The sequence below is a fragment of the Nothoprocta perdicaria genome, unplaced genomic scaffold (genome assembly GCF_003342845.1).
Source record: "Nothoprocta perdicaria isolate Ctin4 unplaced genomic scaffold, notPer1 scaffold_66, whole genome shotgun sequence".
Lineage (NCBI taxonomy): Eukaryota > Metazoa > Chordata > Aves > Tinamiformes > Tinamidae > Nothoprocta > Nothoprocta perdicaria.
The window spans coordinates 320,468-343,137 of record NW_020455932.1 but is presented as its reverse complement, the minus strand read 5'-3'; the positions used below and the strand labels follow the sequence as shown (position 1 = coordinate 343,137).

The following is a 22,670-nucleotide window of genomic DNA, read 5'->3' as shown; positions in this document are numbered from 1 at the left end:
GAGCGCCCGATCCGGGCAGCTCCGCTCGCTCTGCCAACCAGCCCCGCGGCGACAGCCGGGGCCTTTCCCCAAGCAGCGGCCCCTGCGGACGCACTCGCGGCCTCCTGCTCCGGGCGAGCAAATTTGGAGGGCTCAAACGGCTGAGTGCCTCGAGCCGTGGGGATGGGGACCCTGCCCGGAGCCTAGGGCTGCCTGTGCGGCCTCCCGGACACGGTGCTGTGTGTCCTGCTCGGAGCTCGGGCGTCAGCCGAAGCCCGAGCGCTTCGTTAGCGCTGCCGGGACTGTCGTCTTCTCAGGGGTTATTTTTGGAGCCAAGTGGGAAAGAATTGAGCGCGATCGCGAGGAAAGGAGCCGGGAGGTGAAGGTGAAAGAGCAGGGGTGGCGGAGGAGAAGGCGGCAGGGCAGGCGCCGGGAAGCGGCCGGGGAGGCACCGGGAAGCGGCCGGGGAGGTGCTGCACGATGCCTTGGTGACGTCGTCACCGCGTGACCAAGAGGGACACGGGCACTGACCCCACGCTGCGTTTCTCCCCCCGCAGGCGCCGCGAGGCCGCCGCGCCGCCATGGCGCTCTACAACAACGGCGCCAACGCGCCGTCGCCGCCGGACGCCTCCAACGGCTTCTCCCAGGCCGGCGCCTCGGGCACGTGGCACAAGGGCGAGGAGGAGGTGCGGCTGGTGGAGCCCAGCCTCGTGAAGAAGGCTCACCGCGAAATCCTGGACCACGAGCGCAAGCGGCGTGTGGAGCTCAAGTGCATGGAGCTGCAGGAGATGATGGAAGAGCAAGGGTGAGTGGCGGCTGCGCTGCTGCCTTGTCCCCTCTCCTGTCCCAAACACCCGGCAGCGGTAAATATCCCCCCTGGAAGTAAATCTGCTTTGCCTGTGTCTGGGTACATTCACCCAGCACGTCAGACAATGTGCGGGTGGGTTGATGGGTCAGACTGAGGATGCTGAAATCCAAACCCTGGAAGCAAATCTGCTTGGAAATCTCAGCTCCCATGTCCGTAGGGATGGGTAGATGGGAAAGGTGAGTGGTTTGCCCAAGGCCGTGCAGGCAGCCGGTGTCGGAGGAAGGTCTCATGCCCTGCTCATTCCCGTAGGGTCTGTGGGAGCAGCGCGAGGCCGCCCGCAGCGGTGGTGCTGGGGGTAGAGACAGGGATGGGGGAACAGCAGGGAGGAAGGCGGGCGGTCTCAGCCCTGAGCAGGGGGGAGCTGAAGCCGTGGTTGGCTTGGGTGGGACTGCAGGATCTGCTTCTGTTGGGGGCAAGTTGGGGGAAAGGCATCAAAGTGACTTTTGGTGACACCTGAGAAATGAACCGTTAGGGTTCCTGCTGCTCCCGTTTCTTTTGAGAGTTCACTGTTTTTCACCATGATTAAAAAAGAAAAACATGAGAGGAGCTGCTGTTTAGCCCCTAACGAGACTGTTTCAGTGCGTCATCACTCTTCACACGGTGGTTTTGGGTGGTGACTGGGGCGAGAAGATCCCCTCTGCCCCCAGATCTCATCCCACGCTCCTGGCTGTGCGCACGGTGAGGAGAAGGGCTGCAGGGAGAGCCCGCAGCCCCTGACAGCTCCCTAAGACCTGATTGATGGACCAAATTCTTGAGCACGCGGGTAGACGGGGACTTAAATCAGCTGGGGAGAAGGAAAATGGATTGAGAGACGACTTCGCCAAGGCTTTCATTAAGAGCGTGAGCGTGACCTAGAATTAAATTGTCTCACACAGACCAGAATAATGATGGTGCCTAATTCATCGTTATGGAAATAAATAAGGCTGACCTGGCGCCTTGGGGAGCCCGGATCCTCCGTTTGGGTTCCCGTGCCCTACCAGGAGTCCCACTATTTATATAATTATTACTGCGGTGGATAATAGCGATAGTGCAATCAGTATTGTTGGTATTGCTATAATTGTCTTTGCTGTTATTAATGCTATTAATAACGATGATGACGGTGATACACCTCAATGATAATATAATTACAGTAGTAATCTTGGTCAGCTTGTTTAATCTCCCTGCCCACTCCCGCCCTGTGCACGGCGGCTCTCCTGGGGCTTTGGACATGAGAGATCTCTGCCTGTGCTGGTGGCCACGTTCCGGCCGTGTCCCCTGCGCCTCATGGAGATTTCTCTCCAAAGGGCAGGGCCCCTGGGATTAAATGGCTTCACTGCAGAGGAGGCTGTGCGGGAATCTCGGCGGCCTCCTTGGCAGCTCCTCCTGCTCGTGCCGCGGCCGGCTGCGCTTCTCGCTGCCAGGCTGCCCGCGGGGTTAGTTAGTGGCTGCTCGTTGGGTTTCTTTTCTAGAAAAGAGACGTCAGCATTTCTTGGTTTGTTCCCAAACCTGCTAAATGTGTTAAATGCAAAAATAAACCCTCTAACGGGGTTAAAAGCAGAGGCGAGGCGGGCAGGCGCTGGAGGGGGCTGGGATGTTTTCCAGCACCGTGAGCCTCCTGCTGCTGTATCGCTAGGTCCCAGCAGCACCCAGGGAGGCTGGAGGCCTTTTTCCTTTTCCTTTTGTTTGCTGTATTGCAGACCTACTAAACCCCCTCCACAGCTTGGCCGGGGCCCATGGGATCATTTTGCCACCCGTTCTCCAGGTGCTCCACAACCCAAGAGCAGCCAGCTGGGGAGCACGGCAAGTCCCTAGCCTTGGCATCTGAGCATGTCCATGCTGGGATACACTTGGAGTAAAACCCATCACTGGGATACTCTTGGAGTAAAAACCACCACTGGGATTGCTTCCAAAGCACCCGGCTTTGGGGCCTGGACCATGCTGCAGGCCGGTGTCCCCACCGGAGCCTTCCTTTTGGCTTCATGTCCTTGTGCCGAGAGCATTGGCCACAGAGAGGCTTCGGCAGCAGAGATCTGTGGGGCCGGACGATCGCGTCCCCGCTCGCCGGGCACCTCGCGGGGTGTCCCCACGCACGGGGGTTTGTCCCCGTTGTGGCCACTGGCTCGGCCGCCGCGCAGGGCCTGGGGCAGAGCCGAGCGGAGCCGCCTGCCACCTGCTCGCTGGCTGCACTATTAATGAGGCTGCTCTGGTGCAAGTCAGCTCATTCATATTAATCCCTCCCGTCACGCTCGCACCTCTTCAAAGGGAGTTTGGGCAGATTAAACCCCGCTGCCCAGGGAGACACGTGTGGCAGAACCGGTGGCATCGGTGCTCGGACTGCAGCGAGTTCCAGCCGGGCAGTCGCAGCCGCATCCATTCCCCTCCGTGAGCCTAAAATGCGGCAGATTTTCCCCGTATTGGGCCAAGCAGAGAGCCGCGGCGGGGGTGGTTGCGCCTGCCCGCGGGACGCTGCTGTCTCCGCTACGGGCTCTTCCCCGGTGGTGGGAGCAGGATGCTCCTTTGGAAGCAGGATGCCTAGGAATGTTTTATTCCCTGCTTTCCTGCAGCGCCGTGGGTGCTCGGAGCGGTCTCCATCCGCCAGGGCTCTGCACTCCTCCATGCCTGAGTGGGACCCACATTCCCAGGCCTTGGCCTCCCACTCCTTGTCCTGTCCTGTTCCCAGCACGCATGGGACCCACTCGGAAGGGAGGACATCTTGAGTGCTGCAGGGATCTTCCCCAGTTTTTTTAAGGAGCATAACTGCTCCTCCTGAGAGTAGCACTCCTGTTGGATACTGGCTGCAAAGGACCTATGATTTTGATCATTTTTTTCTGCTGTTAACATGTGAATTGGTGCAGCATCCTGCTTGGCACTATCTTGTCTGTCAGTATCCACACAGAATTCCCTGGATGGGATATAAGAACATGGCAAATGCGTCGTGAATCTCTGCTTTCCTAATGTCTGGGGAAAAAAAAGAAAAAAAAAAAAGGCTGTGCAAATAGATTAAATAACCAGTGAACCACTGTGATCAGAGCAGGGGGCTGCATTTAGCCACAAGAAATATTTCTAGGTGCCTGACAAGAATTCCTTTCCAGCTCATTTGTTTGCAGAACTTTATTCTGCAGGAAATCATATGGAAAGGAAGGAAAAGAAGATTGTGGCATTAAATCACAGAGCAGCTTTGGTCAGGAGCGACTGCAGGGGCTCCTGGCCGAGCCCACCGCAAGCAGGACGTGGGAGAGGCTCCTTGCTCTGGGCACGAGCGTGGCAGGATCCCGGAGCTCGGGAAGGGCTGGGAGCACCGGGACACCCACCAGCCCCTTGTGCTGCGGGGGCAGGTCACAGTGCTGTGATCCCTGACACCCGTTCTGCCCCACGGCGCCCATGAACCCTGAACGTGTCCTCCTGCTTCCAGGTATTCCGAGGAGGAGATCCGGCAGAAAGTGGGGACCTTCCGGCAGATGCTGATGGAGAAGGAAGGCGTGCTCACCCGGGAGGACCAGCACGGGCGCCAAATGTAAGTGATGGGTGGCAGGGGGACTGGCCTCTGGGGCTGCAGGGACAGCCCCTTCCAAGAGCCGCGCGCAGAAGGGCCGCGTGAATCACGGCATCCCAACTTGCTCTGGATGCTGGGAGCTGGGAGAGCGGCTCTGAGAGCTCCCAGCTCTCTGGAAATGCCGGATTCCCTCCAGCATGGAGGGGTCTGAGGCAGGGGTTCTCTCTCATCCAGCACTGGTCCTCCCGAACCCACCGAGTGCTGTGTGACGAGCACATGATGCACCCGCTGTGCTCTGGAGGATGCAGAGCAGGTCTCACCTCGGCCCTTTCCCTGCGGATGGGCTCACCTCCTCTGCCCTCCTCGGGGCTGCAATTGAAGCTCCTGCCTCTCTCCCGAGAAGGGACATGTGTGATCATAATGACAAGTTGTTTCTGCAAGGGATGTGGGCTGAATCAGCAGGGCTGCAGCCTTTGCAATTGTTTTTTCCCAGGGCAGATCCAGAACCATCCCCTCAGTGCCCAGTTATCAGCCCCACTGAGGATGCGGCTCCAGGTAGCTCCTGCTCTGTGTCTCCATCATCCCAGAGCTCCTGGCTCTGCCTCTTCCTCAGGGGCTGCTTTCGCCCCAGGGTCTTGAAGCTGAGCTTAGTGGTGCAGAACGGCCCAGCCCTCTCTAGAGACCTGCTGCCCACTGCTGCCTGCCCGCGCCACGCAGGAGCATCCCCGTCCTCGCGAGGGTCCGCCCCGGATTGATCATGATTTATCTGTGAAAAGCTTAATGGCCCAGGCAGCACGGCTGGCCTGGCATGCTCCATCTATCAGCCTGGAAACCAGGTCACTTGGGACAGGAATAGCTCCTGCAGGTTCACTGAATATTAATGCTTCATTAGGGTCAGGAAATCAGGGCGAGGAGGAGGCAGGGAAGCCGTGGCGGCGGGAGAGCCTTCGTCCCGCAGCACCAGCGCTGCCTCCAAGGAGCTGCGGAGTCTGGGCCCCTGCTTCTCCGTGGCCGACTGGCTGCACAAGGAGGACACGAGAGACCCAGTCCCTTCCAAGGTAGCTCCCAAACCCTGCCAGCCTCTGGTATCGCTGTCTCCTAATGGCCTGGGGAGAGAGGCAGCGCTCCGGGAATGAGGAGAGACCTGGAACAGCAGCGTGGAGCGAGGATCCAGGCAGTGAAAGGGAAGGGACTTTGCCGGCTGCCATGGCCATACCAAGATGCCCAACCCCATGCTGATGTCCCAGGACCAAGCTGGTGGGTTAACCAGTGCCCACTGCCCACTGGGGTGCGAGTCGTCCCCAGAGCATCCTCCTGGGCATGTGCTCTGGCTGCAGGCAGGGACCTGGGCGGGATCTCCCGTTGGATCTGCCATCGGGATAAACACAAAGGGAAACAGAAGGGAGGGGAGAGTTACTTGGACACCGAATCACAGAATGGTTGAGGCTGGAAGGGACCTCTAGAGATCACCTAGTCCAACCCCCCTGCTCCAGCAGGGACACCCAGAGCATGCGGCACAGTGTGACATCCAGGTGGGTTTGGAGACCTCCAGAGAAGGAGCCTCCACAGCCTCTCTGGGCAGCCTGTGCCAGGGCTCTGTCACCCTCACAGTGAAGTTCTTCCTCACATAGAGATGGAACTTTTTATGTTTCAACTTATACCCATTACCCCTTGTCCTATCTGGCCACCACTGAGAAGAGTTTGGCCCTGTCCTCCCTACATTGACCCTTCAGGTATTTGAAGGGACAGTCACTGCTGTGTCCTTTCCCTGCTTGCAGCCTTGCTTTTGCACTGTCAAGGGTAATTGTTGAAGATTAGTCTGTGGGCTATAAATAATAGTGCTGATCTGGAAGGACCGGTCTCCAGGCACAGGATTGCTCGGAGGTGCCAAGACCAGTCGCAGCAGTGGCACTGCCTCTGCACAAGCTGCAGCGGAGTGGCTGGCAACCCCGCAGCCTGGAAAGGAGCTGCTGGAGGGCACAAAGAGACATCTGCAATGTCCAAAGGGGGCTGGGGAAGGGGCTGGGCACTGGCTGTGCCTCCCAGCACCAAGCCAAGGGATGCTCAGATAGGGCTGGCTGCAGCCAGGCCCAAAGAAAGAGGTTCTTCATGCAATGTGCAAACACTCAAAAGCCTTTCCAAGGGCAGTCCTGGGTGTAAAAACCCTCCACTGGTTCCAGAAGGAGCTGGACTGAGGTGATGCATTAGAGTTATTAAATAAACACTCGTTCCTGTCCTTGAAATGGTGTGGAGGCTGGGAGAACACTCAGCAGAAATATCACGTATTCTGATTCTGGAGTGATGCTTCTCTGTGTACTTTTCTAGATCAGATATTGGGCTGGATGGGCTATTTATCTGAACCTGGGCAGCTGTTTCTCTTTCAAAGCTCGTGTGAAAGATCAGCCTCATCTGCAAAATCCCCAGGGGAAACTGAGGCACAGAGCCGCGACACGACCACCTGAGCCCCTAACTGGCTCTCTGCACAATTCCAGCTCTTCTCCATCCACACATGTGTAGCCTGGCAATACAGCCCAGCTCCCAGTGGAGTAACTGCTTGATGAGCAGGCTGGTGGGACTGAAAAAAAAAAGAAAAGAAAAACCCCAAACTGACAGCATGTGTTGGAAGGGGAGATATATCTGGAGCAGTATAGCCTGGTCTTGAACTGCTGAGGCTGAGCAGAGCTAATGGAAGAGGAGCTGCCAGCAGGCTCCGTCTCGGAGCACGTGGTCGATGATCCGCTCACAGTGCTGGATTTCATCAGCTGCTTGCGGAGCTGAGTGAAAATCCAACAAATAATGACTTCTCTTTGGTCCTCTCACTTCTTCCTTTCTTCCCTTTTCCCCTATTTATGTTATTATTTGAAAGGCATATGCTGTCCTTGGGGCATGGCCAAGACAAGAAGTGTTTGGAGAGGACCCAAAAGGTGGTTGCGGTGAAGCAGGCCGTGGGGATGGCAACCTGAGAGCCACACAGCCTCCCTCCTCCACCAGCCAGCAGGACCTGCTCAGCTCAGCAATCATTTGCCACAAGGAGAGGGATGTCTCGCTTGTATTTGCAGTCCAAAATGCTTTAAATTAGGTTAAACTCCCCAGGGCCTGTCTGCAGCCAGCAAAGTGGCAGGTCAACTGGGAACAGCCCCAAGTTGCTCTTTCCACGATGGATGCCCCATGGACCAGGCAGGGAGGAGAAGAAGGAAATCTGTCTTCACCGATGGGAAAGGATACTGAGGTGCAAGGATCAGGAGCTCGGTTTTCAGGTTCCTCAATATCCCCCATTCTTTCTGGGAGGATTCCCTGGACTTGCTGGGGTGTCTCTGCCTGGGCACCCCTGCCCAAGCAGTTGGATGCCGAGTGACTTGTGCTGGTTGCCCAAGAGCTTTAGCACCCAGTGGGGCTTTGAGCCTACATTCCTGGTACCGTGAGGCTTCCAAGGCTCTGGATGGCTTCTCCTTTGGGGAATTAACTTCTGATCCCACATGGCGTGATCAGAGAGTGTGCCAGATGTACATGCTAGAAGGGCAGATCCCTGCTGCCAAACACAGCTGGAATGCTGGGAGTGTGGGAAGAGCGGCAAATAAACAGCGTGTACCATCTCCTGTGGCTCCTCGGATGGGTCTGGCTCCAGCTCCGCTCCGGAGTCCTGTGCAAGGGGCTGAGCTGAAGGCCAGGGAAGCTCGCTCAGCCGTGGGCTCTGGGAGGTGGCGTTGGGGACAGCCCGCTGGCTGTCATCTCCGCGCAGGGACATTGCTAGGAAACACTTCGTCAGGGCTCTTTGACGTGTTTTTAGCTGCTCCACCCCCTTCTTCTCAGCTGCTCTCACTGAGTCACAGCATCCTCAAACACCTTCTTTGGCCTGAGAGCCCTTCCTGTCCTCAAGGCCCAAATCACTGGCAAATCACCCCCATGCATCCGTAGATGGATGCACTTGTCTTTGCTTTGTGCAGCTGTTTTTTTGGAAAAAAGATTGGGTCTGGGAGCAGTGGAGGAAAACGGGAAGAGCCCAAGGGATGTGTGGAAAGTGCTGGGTGCCAGGGCTGTGCTCAGGGCAGAGCCAAAGGTCACCACATCCCTGGGCTCGGGCGTCCTTCGGGCTGATCCTGTGCCGGTTGCGGCACAGGATGCTCGGCGAGGCTGGCGGGAATGCCGCCGGCACCGCATCCCACCCCGCGGCGGCTGCCGTCGCCAGTGGCAACCTGCCCGCCGTTGCCATGGCAGCAGGAGAATTAGCGCTGACGAAGTCGGGAGGCAGAGGAGACCCCGGGGGTTTCGGGACTGGCGCCTGGCCCTGGCCTGGGACCTCAGCCCGCCGCCCCTGCGCGTCCCTGGGGAGCCCGGGCTGAGCCCGCCGCACGTTCCCGCGCCTGGCACAAAGCCTGGATAATCCCGGGTGGCTCCGGCCGACGGCCAGATAATCCCCCTGGATCCCCCATCCTCCTGCCGTCTCCTGTCCCTGTAATCCAGCCTGGACTGACCCCACTGGGAGACCCTGGCGGCCTCCCCTCCACCCCGAGGGGATCCTCAATCAATCAATCAATCAATTAATCCTCCCGCCTCTCCTCCTTCGCTAGAGTGATCGAAAACCACCACGCGGGCGCCGGGGAGGAGTACGGCAGCGAGTACCCCGAGTACGGCGAGGGCTGCCTGCTGCAGTGCGACTGCTCGGCCGAGTGCTACCGCGACGACAGCAGCCACCGAGAGTACAGGTGCCAGCGGCGCGGCCCGCGTGCTGCGCCCGGGCTCCCAGCCGCAGCCTGCGCCTCGAGCGGCGCGGCCGGCGCCGTCCCGACCGCGGGCGCTTTGTCCCGCAGGTTCAAGCGGCGGTCGAGCAGCTCCACGTCTCCCCCGCCCAAGAAGAAGAAGAAAAAGAAATCGGGGCACCGCCGGAGCCGGTGAGTCCGCGGCTGTGCCAGGAGGCAGGATGGGACCAGCCTTTCTGTCTGGTTCTGCTCGCTACTCGTTCCTTAGTCTCTGCTGAGGCTCACATCTCCCCAAATGGGAGGATTTAGTGACTCTGTGTCTATAACTCAGCTCAGGGGGCTGGTGCTGGACACCAGGTCCAGGCCAGGCTCCCACCTGCCTGGCTGTCTCTCTACAGCACCTCAAACATCACCCAGCCTGAGCACAGAGCACACTGCCCCAGTCCACATACACACATATACAGCAGATAGCAGTGCAGCATGTGCGTCCCGCCTGGGGAGGATGCCAAATACACCCCCCGAGCACAACACATCTACACGCACAGAGATGCAACACACGCCTCCCAGCCCGACCCGGGAAGAAGCTCCCGTGTGCCGGTGAGGCCTGCTTCGGTGCTGCTGTTTGGCTGCAGTTGGCTGCTTTGCTGAGATGTGACTTAAGCAAGCAATTAGCACGGGGGGGGGAGTTGATGTGGGTAAATGCAGCATGAGGAGATGATCTTCACCCTCCAGCCTGCTCAGCTGCGAGTGCTGATAGGGGCATTAGGGAGGAAAGAGCCACCTGATGTAGGGCACAGCACTGGGCAGGATCTGACCCCTTGGAGGGGTTTGGATATGTCCTTCTGATGGTCTCCTCTGCAGTTAGTGCTCCTGCCCTGTGCAGCCCATGCTGGGACTACAACCTGCTCTCCTTAACGTGCCTTTCTTTGCCTTCCTTGTGGCAGCAAAAAGAGGAAACCTGGCTCGGAGCGCAGGTGAGTGCCCTGGCCGCCGTGTGGAGCGCTGGGCTCAGCAACGCGCCTGTCACCCTTCATGACACCCACAGCCTCAGCCCTCGTGCAGGGCCGAGCGGGGCCCAGCACCCTGCTGAGCCGTGTGGGTGCCGCTGGCCCCGGGCGCTGCAGCAGGGTGAGGGTGGGGACAGGGTGGCTTGGGAGGGCTGGGCTGGGGGACCCGGGGACCCGAGGACTCGGCCTTTGCCACTTGCTGCCCAGCCGGAGTCGACTCCTCCATCTGCGTTTCCTGCTGGAGACGGCAGAGCCCACAAGGTGGCAATGGGACACAGCAGGATGCCGGTGATCTGGGACCAAAGTCAGTCATAGTCCATGCTCCAAGAGCTGCTTTCTGTCGCCATCGCAGAGCCCCTAAGGGAATGGCTCCTGTGTGAGGTTCAGGTGTCTAAGGCCCACCAGTCACTCCGTGGAAGTGGCACATTGCAGGGATAGGCTCCCGTGGGGATGGGCTGCGGGTCCCTGCAGCACCCTGGCCAGGACTGAGGAGCTCCTCACTCTCAGCTCAAGGTTTCCCACTTACTTTTATTGCAGCTGTGACAGCTCTTCACCGATCCGCAAGGAGAAGAAAAAGAAGGCTGGAAAGAAGCACAGACGTGACAGGTAAGAAAGGTAGCACTTGTGTTTCCTCTGCCTCATCTTGTCCCTCTTGGGGTAACAGGAGAGGGGTGGCACCAAACAGGGCTGCTTAGGGATGAGTTTGGCAAGAACCCATGTGTGAGGAGCAGGCACAAACCCTTCTGCTCTGCTCTGAACGCCCCCATCACCTTGTCCCTGCCCTGAGTACCACCTCAGCAGTGCAGCCTGTCTAATGTCCCCATCCTCTGCCAAGTCCAGGCCTGAGAGGAGCTGAGCCACTGCATCTGGAGGGAGGCAGTTGGCAGGCAGGAGGAGGTAAGAAGATGCCAGAAAGTTGATACCCCACTGCTTGGCAAGGATGTGCCAGGGATGTGGCGTGTCCCTGTGACGTGGGGCAGCATCACTTGGGGCTCTGGGGCTGTCAGAGCAGTGGCTGCCCTGCTCCTGGCTCCCTTCCTGACGGGCTCCTTCATCCAGCAGCCTGTCCCAGTGGTTCATGGTTGGGTGGTTTGTTGCTTCCTCCTTGTCCCCACTCATCTCTGTCCCCAGGGGGCTGTCCCGCCTTTCCTTCCTGCTAGTCCTCTCAGTGCACCTCCTGTCTCCTCTTCCTCCCTCAGGTCTGAGTCCGGATCCCGGAAGAAGCGAAGACACAGGTGAGAGCGAAGGCTGCAGGAAGCCACCTCACCAGGAGCTGCTCTAGGTCCCAGCTCCTCCCCGAGCCCCCAGCCCTCCTCCCTCCCGCTGCCCCTGCCCACCCCGTGGGGACAGGCCCTCCCTGCCACCCAGCACTGGGGCAGAGCGGGCAGCACCCTGCCGAGTTTTGGATCCCGTGAGTGACTGCCCCATCAAAGCCGTGGGTCCAAGCGCGGGAACATGGAGCTTGGGAAGGAAAAGATGCATCTCGGAAGGCTTTGTTATGGCGAAGCCCGGCCGTGCCTCGCTCTGCAGGTGCCCTCTGCTGGCACTGCTGTTCAGGGATGTGGGAGGGAAAGGCGGATGAAGCGGGTGTCTGTGGCTGGACGAGCTCAGGAGGTTGGTGAAGCAGGGGAGGGTGAGCAGAGAGGTGACAAATGCCCTTAAACCCCCTTATCCAGGGCAGAAGTGGCTCCCTTCTCCTTGGCACTAGCCTGTCCCATCTGGCTGGCCTCACTGGGTGACGTGGTTGGGGCTTTCACACAGTGGAGACAGAAGCCGTCCTTGTTTGGCAGGCCTTATTACAGGGATGGTCCATCTCCAAGGAAATCCCTCTCTTCCCCCCTTCCCCAATCCCACCAAAATCTTGGGATTTGCAATGTCTGGAGCCACGACAGACCTGTTGGGATCCACACTGAGGTTTGTTCCTCAGTTGGTCCCCAGCTCTGGGTCAGACCAGCCCCAGGTGAGCTGAGCCTGCAGCTGGGATTCAGCATCCTGCACAGTGAGGAGGTGGCCCGTGAGCCCAGCAAAGGCTGGGCCCTGAGGGCTGAAACCCTTTCTGGTTGTGAGGCTGGGCCTTGGGGGACTGGTGACAGTCCAGGAGTGGCATCACCCTCACATGGGTCTCAGCCTACGGGGATGTGGGACCGGCCCACGCTCCTGTGTCTGCATTTTCAGTTTCTGGTGTTTCTGTAGGTCCAGAAGCCCCAAGAACAAAAGGAAAGAGAAAAATAAGGAGCGCAAGAGGTGAGATGGCAGTGGCCAGCCCTGCTGGGTTCCTTCTGCAGCCCCAGGAGGCAGCAGATCCCAGCTGGTCAGGGCTCCCAGAGCCTGTGCCGGGCCAGGACGGGTGCGGGGTGACCCTTGCTGGAGTGGGTCCGGCTGGGAGGGGACCCCCAGGGGCATCCTGCTGCCAGCAGCACCCTGTGTCCATGTCACCACCCAGCAATTCAGCCGGCCCTTCCTCCCCATCGCTGTGCACTCTGCAGGTCCCACAGTGCATCCCCGGCCTGGCGGTCGCACAGACGCAGTAGCTGCAGCTCCCACAGCGCTTCGCTCTCCTCCGATTACAGCAACTCCAAATCCCCCAGCAGGTAGGAGCACCCCTGCCCCGACCACACCACCAAAACAGCCCCAAATCCTCCCTTTTGGGGCGATGGAAAGGCAATGAGGAGGGCAGGGAGCCTTCCGATGTGGGTGTTGAGGTACCTGGGGGTCAGGATGGGGACCACAGCGCAGACCCTGGGAGGTGCCTGGAGAGCCCATCCACCCCGTGCAGGACTCTGAGCCATGGCAAGTCCTCATGGGCTTAACACAGTCTTGCTGGGCTGGAGTCCCGTGAATACATGGACATCCCTGCTGGGTTTCCAAAGCAGGTCGGACAAAAAATGACCTGTTTGCAGAGTCTTTATAAATGTGGTGCCTGGCCAAGTTTCAACCTGCAAACTAGCAAAGTCTGAAAGACAGAAAGCCCAAAATACATCTTTTCAGCCCATTTCCCTCCTTGGCGAGGCCTGACCTGCAGTTTTGGTCATGACCTGTGATTGACAACCCCATCCAAACCAGGCCAAGGGCAATGCCGTGCTGGGGCGAGTTGGCCCACGCTCACCCGCTCCCCTCTGTTTCCCTCCAGGCTAAGCCCCAAGCACCGCGAGGACGGCCCCAAGGGCAGCAGTGGCCGCTCCAGCCGCAGCCCGTCCTCGTCGCCGCGCCGCTCGGCCACGCCGCACCAGAACGGGCACAAGGGCAGCGCGCAGAACGGCCGCCGCAGCCGCAGCACCTCGCTCGAGAAGCCGCAGGATGTACGTACGCTTTTCTTGGATCATGGTTCGCTTCCCCGACTGCTTCCCTCCCCTCCTGCCTCACCAGGACCCCCCTGGCTCTCCTCTCCCACCTCATCTCCTCTCCCTTCTCCGGTCACTTTGCTCCAAGCTCACGGCGCCCGGCTGGCCGGACCAGGTGGCTCGCTGGGGTCTCGGCAGCTCTATTGGGCAAAGCCCCACCATGATCTGACTGCCCCTTCCTGGTCCCCACTGGTTTTGCAGGTGGGGGTGGCACCCAGACAGGGTGACACCACCGGACATGGTACTCGACGATGTTTCTGTAGGTGCCGAATTCACCCTTAGCGAGCAGACACCCACTTGCTCACACACTGGTGCTGCCCACCAGGGCCAGCTCTGTGCTTGGCACCTCTGCTTTGAGCCCAGGCAGCCAAGAAATGGGCAAAGCTGGAAAAATTATTTCCCTGCCACTGCCAAGGAGAAGGTGTTGACCCTAGGGCTCTGGACCATGGAGTCCTGCTCTGCGCCTGAACCTGGGGACGGGATTCGGGACAGGCTTTGGAGCTGTTTTGGTGCTGGGTGCTCAGTTTTTAGGAATTCAGTCTCCGTGGAGGCTTGTCCCAGGATTGCCAGTCCCTATCTGTGCCTCGCTCCCCGGGAAGCCCCTGCTGCTTCAGGGGGCTGTGCCCGTGATAAAAGCACTCAGGTTAAGGCCTAGCGAGTGGGTCAAAAGAGGCAGCCCCTGCTTTGCTCCTGCCGGCGTGCAGATGAGCCCGATTGGGCTCCCCGAGCAGGACAGGCCATGGAGGCAGGGCCAAGCCCAGGTGCCCCAGCGCCGTCCTGGGACACCCCTCACCACGAGCTGCCATCGGCTCTCTGGCTGTCTCAGCATCGCCCGGGGCACCACAGACCCCCTGGTGCTCCCCGTCCCCACACCGGAGAGCATCGCCCAGGCCCCCGAGCTCCTTCTGCTCCCGGGCACCAGTGGTACTTTTCTCCAACAACTTCTCTCTCTCTCTCTTTCTCTCTTTCTCTCTCTCTTTTTTTTTTTCTTTTTTTTTTTCTTTTTTTAATCCCATCTGTGTTTTTCTTTAGCCTCCCATTTGAAAAAAACCCAAACGGTAATATACAATTCCATTTCTTGCTCAGCAGAAGCAGGGACGAGGGGGAGGGAAGGGAAATGAAACGTGCTTTTTCTTTTTTCCTCCTCGTTTAGTTTCCTTTATTACGACTTTTTTTTTTTCCTTCGTGATGTACAGAAATGCAAACAATATATTTTATTTTTTTTCCTGTTGTCATTGTGTTGTTTTAGAACTTTTTGCTTTTGTGTGTGTTAATGTGAAGAAGAAAAAAAAAAACAAGCAAAAAAAGCAGATGTGTTTTCTTAATATTTACAACCGTTGAACATTGTATTTCCATTTCTATATTTTGACCAAGGGATTTAAAAGGGAAGGTAACTGTGCCGATCTAAAGCAAAAAGCTGCCTGGCTCTAGAAAATTGGGAAGCAAATTCATTTGCCGCCTCAGTCCCCAGGTAGAGGATGGAGCCAGGAGGGAGGGCTCGTGGCCAGTGCCCTTTGCAGGAGGGTGAAGGAGGTGCTGAGCCCCCTCATTTTCCCCCGTGCCAGGGGAATGCTCCAAACAGTCACTTTTGCCCCCAAAACTCAACTTCCCTTTTAAATGCACCATCCCCGTCTCCATGCGTCCCCCCACGGCTGGCTCCCCTCCATCCTCGCGCTCTCTCGTTCTTCCTCCTCTCTCCTCCTCCTCTCTCTCGTGCTCTCTCTTCCTCACACGCACTCTCTCCAGCACTTCTTTCTCTCTCTTATTTTTTTCTTTGGGCCTCTCCAAGCCGATCCCGGTGCCAAAACGACCCGACAAACCTTGACATGGTCTGCCTCCATCTGTTGCTTTACTTGCATGTGGTTTGGGACTTTGTAATGTTGCGTAGCGCCTTTTTGAGACAGCAACGCGGTGCTGCTATGTAGAGGCCGGGTGATGCACGCAAGCGAGCAAACCCGCCGTATCTGGCTGCCTGCCAGAGACTTCCAATTAAAGAAAAAACATCGAATAAGACCAAAAAAAAATTGAAAATCTAAGTGAAGCAAGCTTTATTAGCAAAGGGGTCTAAATCACATTACTAAAGAGTCATTGTCTTTTTCCCATTCTGCACTCCAAATGTGGAGATTATTGTTTTCTTTTTTTATTATTGCATTCCTGTCACTGACAATTCAGAAGGTAGGTATTTCGTCCACCTCTGCACGTTCACTTCTGCAGATGAGCCTGTTGAAAAGCACCGTAGCTTGATTTAATGTTATTTTCTCTTTCTTACTTTCTTTCTCTTTCTTTCTCTCAGTCTCTCTCTTTCTCTGTCTCTTTCATTTTGTCTCTTTTTGGTGGCTATATATAACTTTTTAATTTTGTATTTTTTTCCCTCGATTAGCTACAAAGCCATGCTCTTCTATGTTTTTTTTTTTTTTATTGTCCATGTAATTTTTTTTTTCTTTCTTTCCTGCCTTTTCTCTTCCTCGTTTACTCGTTCTGTTGGTAGAATGCATTTCTGTGTGTTTTAGCCCTCCGATTTTTGTGTTCGTTGCCATAAAGGGTACGATCGCGTCTAGTCGAATCGATTTCCTCCGTGGCTTTTGAGGGGCTGGATAACAAAGCGAGCAGAGCTAGTGGCAGCTAGAGACAAAGGGCAGGGCCGAGCCCAGGGCGTGAGATGCAGCGGCCGCGCGCGGGCACGGCGGCGCCGCCGGGGTAGCGGAAGCAGAAAGCGCTGAGTGTTCAAGTGCTGCGTTTTAGGAGGAAATCTCTTGCTATATTGCTATATCCTTTTTCTTTTTTTATGGTTGCTTTTGTTTGTCCCCTCCCAGCAGGATGGGTGCTGTGGCAGGGGTAGCTCCTGGATGCGCCTCGTGGCTTTGCCGTTCGCAGGGTCAGCGATCTCACCCCGCTCGCTCCTGGCAGCCTTTTCCCCCTCTCCCTAAAGCGAATGGAAAAGCAATAGATCGTTAAAGAAATTGTTTGAGAAAGAGATGCAGGAAACGCTTGTGCCTCTGGTGCTGGTGGCACCGGGAGGTATCCGTGGCACCGGGATGTGTCCGTGTCGCCGGTATCCCCAGCCTGACCATGCCTGACCTCCCTCGGCACAGGGCCGTGTCCCCCTGCGCGGTGCACCTGCCATGGCCACTGCTGCCCCAGGCTCTGACCTCCTGCATCATTTGGCGGCAGGAGCTGGGTTTAGGTGCCATAGAAGAGACTGGAGGGAGCTGCTTACCCCGTGTGGCTGAGGGGTCAGGGACCAGTGCAGAAACGGACTCATGGGCATCGTGCACAAGCCTATTTGGCCCCATGGCGGGCTCAGCCCTGCGGCTGCTCTTCCTACAGCACTGAGGGCCTGGAGGGCACTGGGGACAGTGGAGAGAAATCCCCAAATCTGCCCGGTGGTGAGGCAGACCTCACAGCCGGTGGGTCATGACCATGGCTGCCATTTTGGCCCCTTTGCCTTTGTCGCAAAATGGCGGTGCTGGGCGCTCCCGGCCTTCGCGTGGTGCCGGGGTGGCTTTCCATCCGGATTCCTCCCTGACAGGATATTTGCTAGGAGAATTCCGAAGGGAGTGAAGAAAAACTAACAAACAAGGAAGATTTGGGGGCTGCTGTAAATGGCAGCTTCTCAACAGGTTGCTCTCCATGGTGGCCAGCATGGCTGGTGCGGCCATCTGCTCCCAACAGCGAGGGCTGAGCCCCTGGGCATCCCCAGAGGCAACACAAGGATGGAGCCTGGGCAGAAATGATCCCCAGGGCTGGCTTGGATCAAATCCCACTGGGTGCCATGGGCAAATCCCACTGGGTGTCATGGGCAAGTCCCAATTGGTGCCATGGGCCCATGACTCGCCGACACTGCGCGAGCTTAGCCAGGGACGGGGCCTAGGCCAGGCGAGCTGTTTTGTTTTATTTCTCTTCTCCTCCTCCTCGCTCTCGTCTCTCGCTGTCTCTCGCTTTCTCTCTCTCTCTTCTCTTTCTCTTACTTTCTCTCTTGCATTTTTGTGAATCTAATGATGCACTTATATTGCCCCGCTTTTCCCTTCTCTTCATACCTTACCTACTAAAGGAGGAAATGCCACTTTTTTGGTAAGTGGATGTTAACCAAGAGGGACTTAAAAAAAAAAAAAAAAAGCATATAATGGAAAAAATAAAAGGAAGCAGAAAGCAAAGTCTGTGTTGAGTGCTGATGAGAACTTAGCAGTTCCCTGCAGAGTCACAGCTAAAAAAATCAATGAATATCCCAGGAAGATTTCAGAGACATTCGTTTATCTCAGTAACAATGACATTTGTGGAGTTTTTGGTTTGTTTTTTTTTTATTTGATTTTTCTTTTAATGTTTTCTTCTTTCTTTTGGTTTCTTTCAACCCTCTGCCCTTCCCCTGTGGCTCCCTGCCTTGCCCTCCATCGTTGCTCTGTGCTGTCTTCCTCATTTTCTTGATTTGTTATAAGCCAAAATCTGTACTATATGTAATAACTATGCATATTCAAACATATATATAGATATGTGTATATATATGTGCATGCATCTGTGTGAGCAGAGCTCCCAGCCCCTTTCTGCCACCCGGTCCCACTACCTCCAGTCCCCTTTGGTTTGTTCCCACAGTTCAGCCTGATTTGCTCCCTCTCCCTGCCCTCCCTTCTCCTCCCACCACCTCCCCTCCTCTCATCTTTTCTTTTTTTCTCCTTTTCCTCAGTTCGTTTGGGTTTTACATCCCTCTTCCTTTCACCTTTCTTCGTTTGTGCTGGGTGGTGGGCCAGAGATTTGCTTTTATCTCCGTTCCAGATGTTTGGGGGAGGTTGTTTCTTTCCCTTTGAGCTCTCCCTCCCCGACGATTTTGGGTTTCTTGGCTTTTCTGTTTGGTTTTGTTTTCCCCCCTTCCCCTCTCTCTTTGTTTCTTTTTTTTTTTTTTTGCGTTTTGCATGCGGAGACTTGCATGACCCACGTTGTTGAGGGCGAGAGGCTGAGGCGAGAGGAAGGTGCAGAGTAGCGTCTGTGTAGCCTGCCTTACGCGATGTGCGTTGACGTTGTGACTCGAGCCGCCGGCCCGGTGCGCCCCGTTAAAGACCGCTCTCTCCTTCTTTCTCCTCTCCTTCCCTCCGCCTCTCTCCCTCTCTCTGTCCGCCTCTCCCCCCTGCCAGAGGCCGCCCTCGGCGTCCCCGTCTCCGCGGGCCCCCGGCAGGAGCGAGCCGCCATCGCCCCGCGCCCGCCGACATGGCGCCCGGAGCCCCCGCTCGCCCTCGGCCGACAGGGCGGCCCGGTGCGGCGGGGCTGACAAGCGCGGCCGCCGGCACCGCTCGCGCAGCACCTCGCCGCCCCGCCGCCGGGGACAGAGCAAGGCCAGGGCCGCGGCCCCGCGGGGGACGTCGCCGCCGCCTCTCAGCCCCGCGGGCTACAGCAGCGACTCGGAGGGCTCGGCGGGCTCGCAGCCCTACCAGCCACCGCCCGGCGCCGAGAAGAACCACGGCGCTCACGCCAAGAAGTAAGGGGGGGCTCGCGGGCAAGTGGGTGCCCTTCAGGCTGCCCGGGGATCCTTGCGGGGCCCGATCCTGGGTGCTTTCGTTCCTCGGCACCTCGTTTTCCCCCTGGGCCACAAGCTCTGGCCCTGCACTGCGTGGTGCTGATGGAATTAAGTTGGGGGAATGGGGAGGATGGGGTGAATGCAGCTCACCTGAAAACCACAGCCTGTAGGACCACTTCTGATGCTCACTCTTGGGCACCCAGGAGCTTTGCTGTGTTTCTCGGCTCCTTCAGGAACACAGCAAAAGCCGTGGCAGGAAAGGTGCTTTGGAGGAGGCTGTGGCCATGGGGACAATCTGAGGACTGCCTTTTCTCTGTCCATTGCAGGGTGAAGGAGAGACACCATCGGGGCAGGCCAAACAGCAGCTCGGAGTCATCGGCCAAGCACTCCCGGCACGCATCTGAGCGGAAGAAGAGCCTGTCCCACAGCACGGGGCACAGGAGCAGCTCCTGGAGCTCCAGCGGCTCCCTGTCCAAGTCCCGCTCGCGTTCCCGGGAGAAGCGAGCAGCACGGAGCAGGACCCGGTCTCCATCGCAGAAAAAAACTGCCAGCAGGTTGGTCCCCAGGGATAGTGTGAGGTACCTTGTGGTCCACAAGCACCACAAGTGCTTCAAGTTTGCTCACCCGACCCCATACTGCTCTCCAACCAAGCATGGCTGTTTGCTCCCCCATGGTCACTAACACGTGTTGTAATTTTTGGTTTAGAGAGAAGGACAATGAGCCCCGAACACGCCACAGTGACCCTGATCCTGCCCGGGCCAGGCGTCGCTCCAGAAGCTATTCTCCCATCAGGAAGAGGAGACGTGACTCTCCCAGTTTCATGGAGCCCAGGAGGATTACAAGGTAGATCTTGGCACACACAAAATTCCTCACCCGTCCGTTATCCCAGCCCTGGAGCTAAGCTCTGCTGTCAGGGAGCCCATGGCATTGCACAGCGTGGATGGATGGATGGATGGATGGATGGATGGATGGATGGATGGATGGATGGATGAGCATCTCTGAGGACAGACAGACAGAGCCTGAGCATGAATGCAGAGGTGCATCAGGCTAGCTAGGCAGCTAACCAGACAGACTGTCTTCAATATCACAAACTGTCTTCACATTTGTCTTCACATGTGAAGACAATGTCTTCACATTTAGAAACAGAAAATACGAATTTGTTTGAAATTGTGTATGTACTGCCTCAAATGTGCTTCTCTCCTGCCCTCCGAATGCAGCTTTCTCCTCCTTGAGGTCCTATTGATTCAGAGCCCTGGGCTCTAAGGCAGGCAATATTTAGTGCCAGACAAAACACTGTATGCATATATAGTATCTCATTAGCATTCAGCGCTGGTGAGATTACTGGTGTGGAGCTGAGATTACCTCTTTTCTGACCTATTTGTCATGAGCTCTTATCAGCTGGGAGATCTGAGACTGTAATGTGAAGATGGCTGAATTTTTAGAAATCAACTCAGTAGGGGAGGATCTTTTTTTTTGTGTTGTCTGGACTGAAGTTTTAAGGAGAGGAGATAGGAGAAATAACTACTCGTATATTACTTGAAAGCTCTCTGCAGGCTTCCTCTAATAGGCCGCCTGTAAAGGATGTGGGCCAGGAAAGCTCCTCGCTGCACCAAGGTGTCTCGGGGCTCTCCGTGGGCGTTAGAAGCTGCCGGCCGTTGTGGTGCCTTTTGGGCAGGGGCAAACGGGTTAGACTGCAGGCTTGAGATAAGGAGCGAGGTGGCACCGCACAGCCAGGCTGCCAGGGAACAGGCTGCTGCATGGGGAGCCCTGCTGAGGGGAGAGCCCTTGGTTCCTGAGGGGACCGGGGCTCCTGCCATTTCATCCCTTCTCCAAGGCTTGGTTATTTCCACAAAGCCTCAGCTCCTAGAGCCTGAGGGCCACACAGATTAAGGCTATTTTCTCTTTTTCAGTCACAGAAAGGAAAGAACATTTCTAGCTCAGGCCCAGATGAAGGCAAAGGATGGTTCAGGGAGGGCGACAAGTCACAGCCCTTCTTGTTTGCTTATGGGCCAGCCCCACAGCCTGATGAGGAGCCCCTGGACTCCCTTCCTTTCCCTTCCACCCCGTCCCCAGTGCCCCCTGTTCCTGCTGGCCCGGGTGGGCTGGCACTGCGCGGTCCTGCCTCCTCCCTCAATGATGCCAACATCTCCTTCTCCATTTCATCCCAAGGTTCCTCTCGGAGAGCATCGCCGCAGGCCTGGTTAGCAGGGTAACCTCCCCCTCCTCCTTCTCCTCCTCTTCCTCATGGACCTCACTGTGTCTCCTCGAACTTGCCTCACGCGGCCTTTGGTGCTAAGCCACATGTGTGTCTCTGTCAGTGCCACTAACACCACGTGCCCAGTGTGCCCTGCATCAGCCAGGGCTTGGAGAAGGGGCCGCCTTGGGCCAGCAGCTCCTGCCACCTTTTGTCCCCTGCTGCTCCTTCTGGGGCTGCAAAGCCCCCTGAGCGGGGCAGATTCTGGGGCTGGCATCCTGCAGACCCTGCTGGGCACTCTCGAGGGTGCCCGTCTTGCTGAGTGCTGTGTGGGAGAGGGGCTCAGGAGCTAAGGAGGGCTTAGGGAGAAAGGAAGAAACCAAGGGAGGAACCACCCCAGAGGGTGCCCAGAGCCAAAAGGGTCAAGGAGAGTGTCTGGTGCTCGCTGGGACCCAGGAGTGCAGCGGCAGATGAGGAGGCAGCCTGCACATCCCAGGTGGAGGCCTGGAGGCCCCAGGCAACAGGCGGAGGACTCAGAGCTGTGGAGAGGATGCCATAGGTGGCAGGGGGACAGTGTGGCCAGCAGCAGCTCCCTACACCAGTGTGGCAGGTCCTGAGACCCTCAGCAAGGACTGGTGATGGTGGTGCCAGAGCCTCTGCCCTGCTCCTGGCCTCTCTCTGGGTCTTATCTTTGTTTCTTCCTCTGCCCCTTCTCCCTGGCCTCACTGCATCCCTCCTCTTCCCCAGGAGGCGGTGGGGAGGGTCAGGCCCCGGGGCAGGCTCAGCGCCCCGCAGCAGCCCCGCTGCCCGCCGCATCCTGCCTCTCACTAATCCCTAACTTCTCTTTTTCAGCAGCTTTAAATCTTTGGTGTCTGGGAAACACAAAAGCCACATTAACCCGCTCACTTTCTGTCCTCGTCGCTGCCTAATCCAGGACTAACCGCGCGGGGTGGCGGCGGGGGCAGCCGGGGCTCGGGGAGGCCATGGGGCCGCTCCGGGCCCGTGGTCCCTTCCCGGAGCTGCTCTGGGGCCCTCACTCGCTTCCCCTTTTCCCTTTGCAGCGCTCGCAAGCGGCCCATCCCCTACTACCGCCCCAGCCCCTCATCCTCCAGCTCGCTGAGCAGCTACTCGTACAGCCGGAGCCGCAGCCGCAGCTACGACAGCTACAGCAGCAGCCGCAGCCGCAGCCGGACTCGCAGCCCCCTGAGCCGCTCGCGCAGCCCCAGCCGCAGCCCCAGCTACAACAGCCGCAGCAGCTCGGAGAGCGCGGGCTTCTGAGCCGGCCCCCAGCGGGGACGGAGACGGCTCGGCCCCGGCGTGGGGGTCTCCTCTGGCCCGTCCCCCGAGCCAGGAGCATCAGGAAGGCGGGAAACGCCTGGGAGCTGCTGCGAGGTGGACCTGGTGGCTAGGGAGAGCAGGGGCCTGATGGAGAAGTCGGCTGGGCCCACGCACAGCCCTGCATGGTCCGTGGTGACTGTGTCCCTCCCTCTGGGACTGCGGGGACTCCGAATCTCTAGGGTATTTTGGGGTGGGCAAGGGAGGGGGGGAAATCTCTTAATTTCTGCAAGCGCTGGGGTGGGGAGGGACAGGGTGGGCGAGCACAGAGCGA

At 57.6% G+C, this 22,670-nt stretch overlaps 1 protein-coding gene across 1 annotated transcript; it reads left to right on the top strand.

The window, feature by feature from the left end:
• Positions 1-560: 560 nt before the first annotated feature.
• On the top strand, positions 561-22,391 carry SRRM3 (serine/arginine repetitive matrix 3). Its single transcript, XM_026050194.1, has 14 exons — positions 561-784; positions 4,239-4,340; positions 8,888-9,022; positions 9,128-9,208; positions 9,961-9,990; positions 10,561-10,629; positions 11,223-11,258; positions 12,217-12,267; positions 12,510-12,614; positions 13,154-13,322; positions 18,488-18,828; positions 19,194-19,421; positions 19,573-19,710; positions 22,123-22,391. The coding sequence occupies exons 1-14, from the start codon at positions 561-563 to the stop codon at positions 22,337-22,339; spliced, it is 1,926 nt and encodes a 641-aa protein (XP_025905979.1). The 3' UTR covers positions 22,340-22,391.
• Positions 22,392-22,670: the final 279 nt, after the last annotated feature.

Excerpts from the sequence above, each read along its gene's own strand:
- SRRM3 (XM_026050194.1), top strand. The coding sequence starts at position 561 with ATGGCGCTCTACAACAACGGCGCCAACGCGCCGTCGCCGCCGGACGCC. Across the intron at positions 12,268-12,509 it reads AAAAATAAGGAGCGCAAGAG|GTCCCACAGTGCATCCCCGG; the intron begins GTGAGATGGCAG and ends TGCACTCTGCAG. Across the intron at positions 19,711-22,122 it reads GAGCCCAGGAGGATTACAAG|CGCTCGCAAGCGGCCCATCC; the intron begins GTAGATCTTGGC and ends TTCCCTTTGCAG.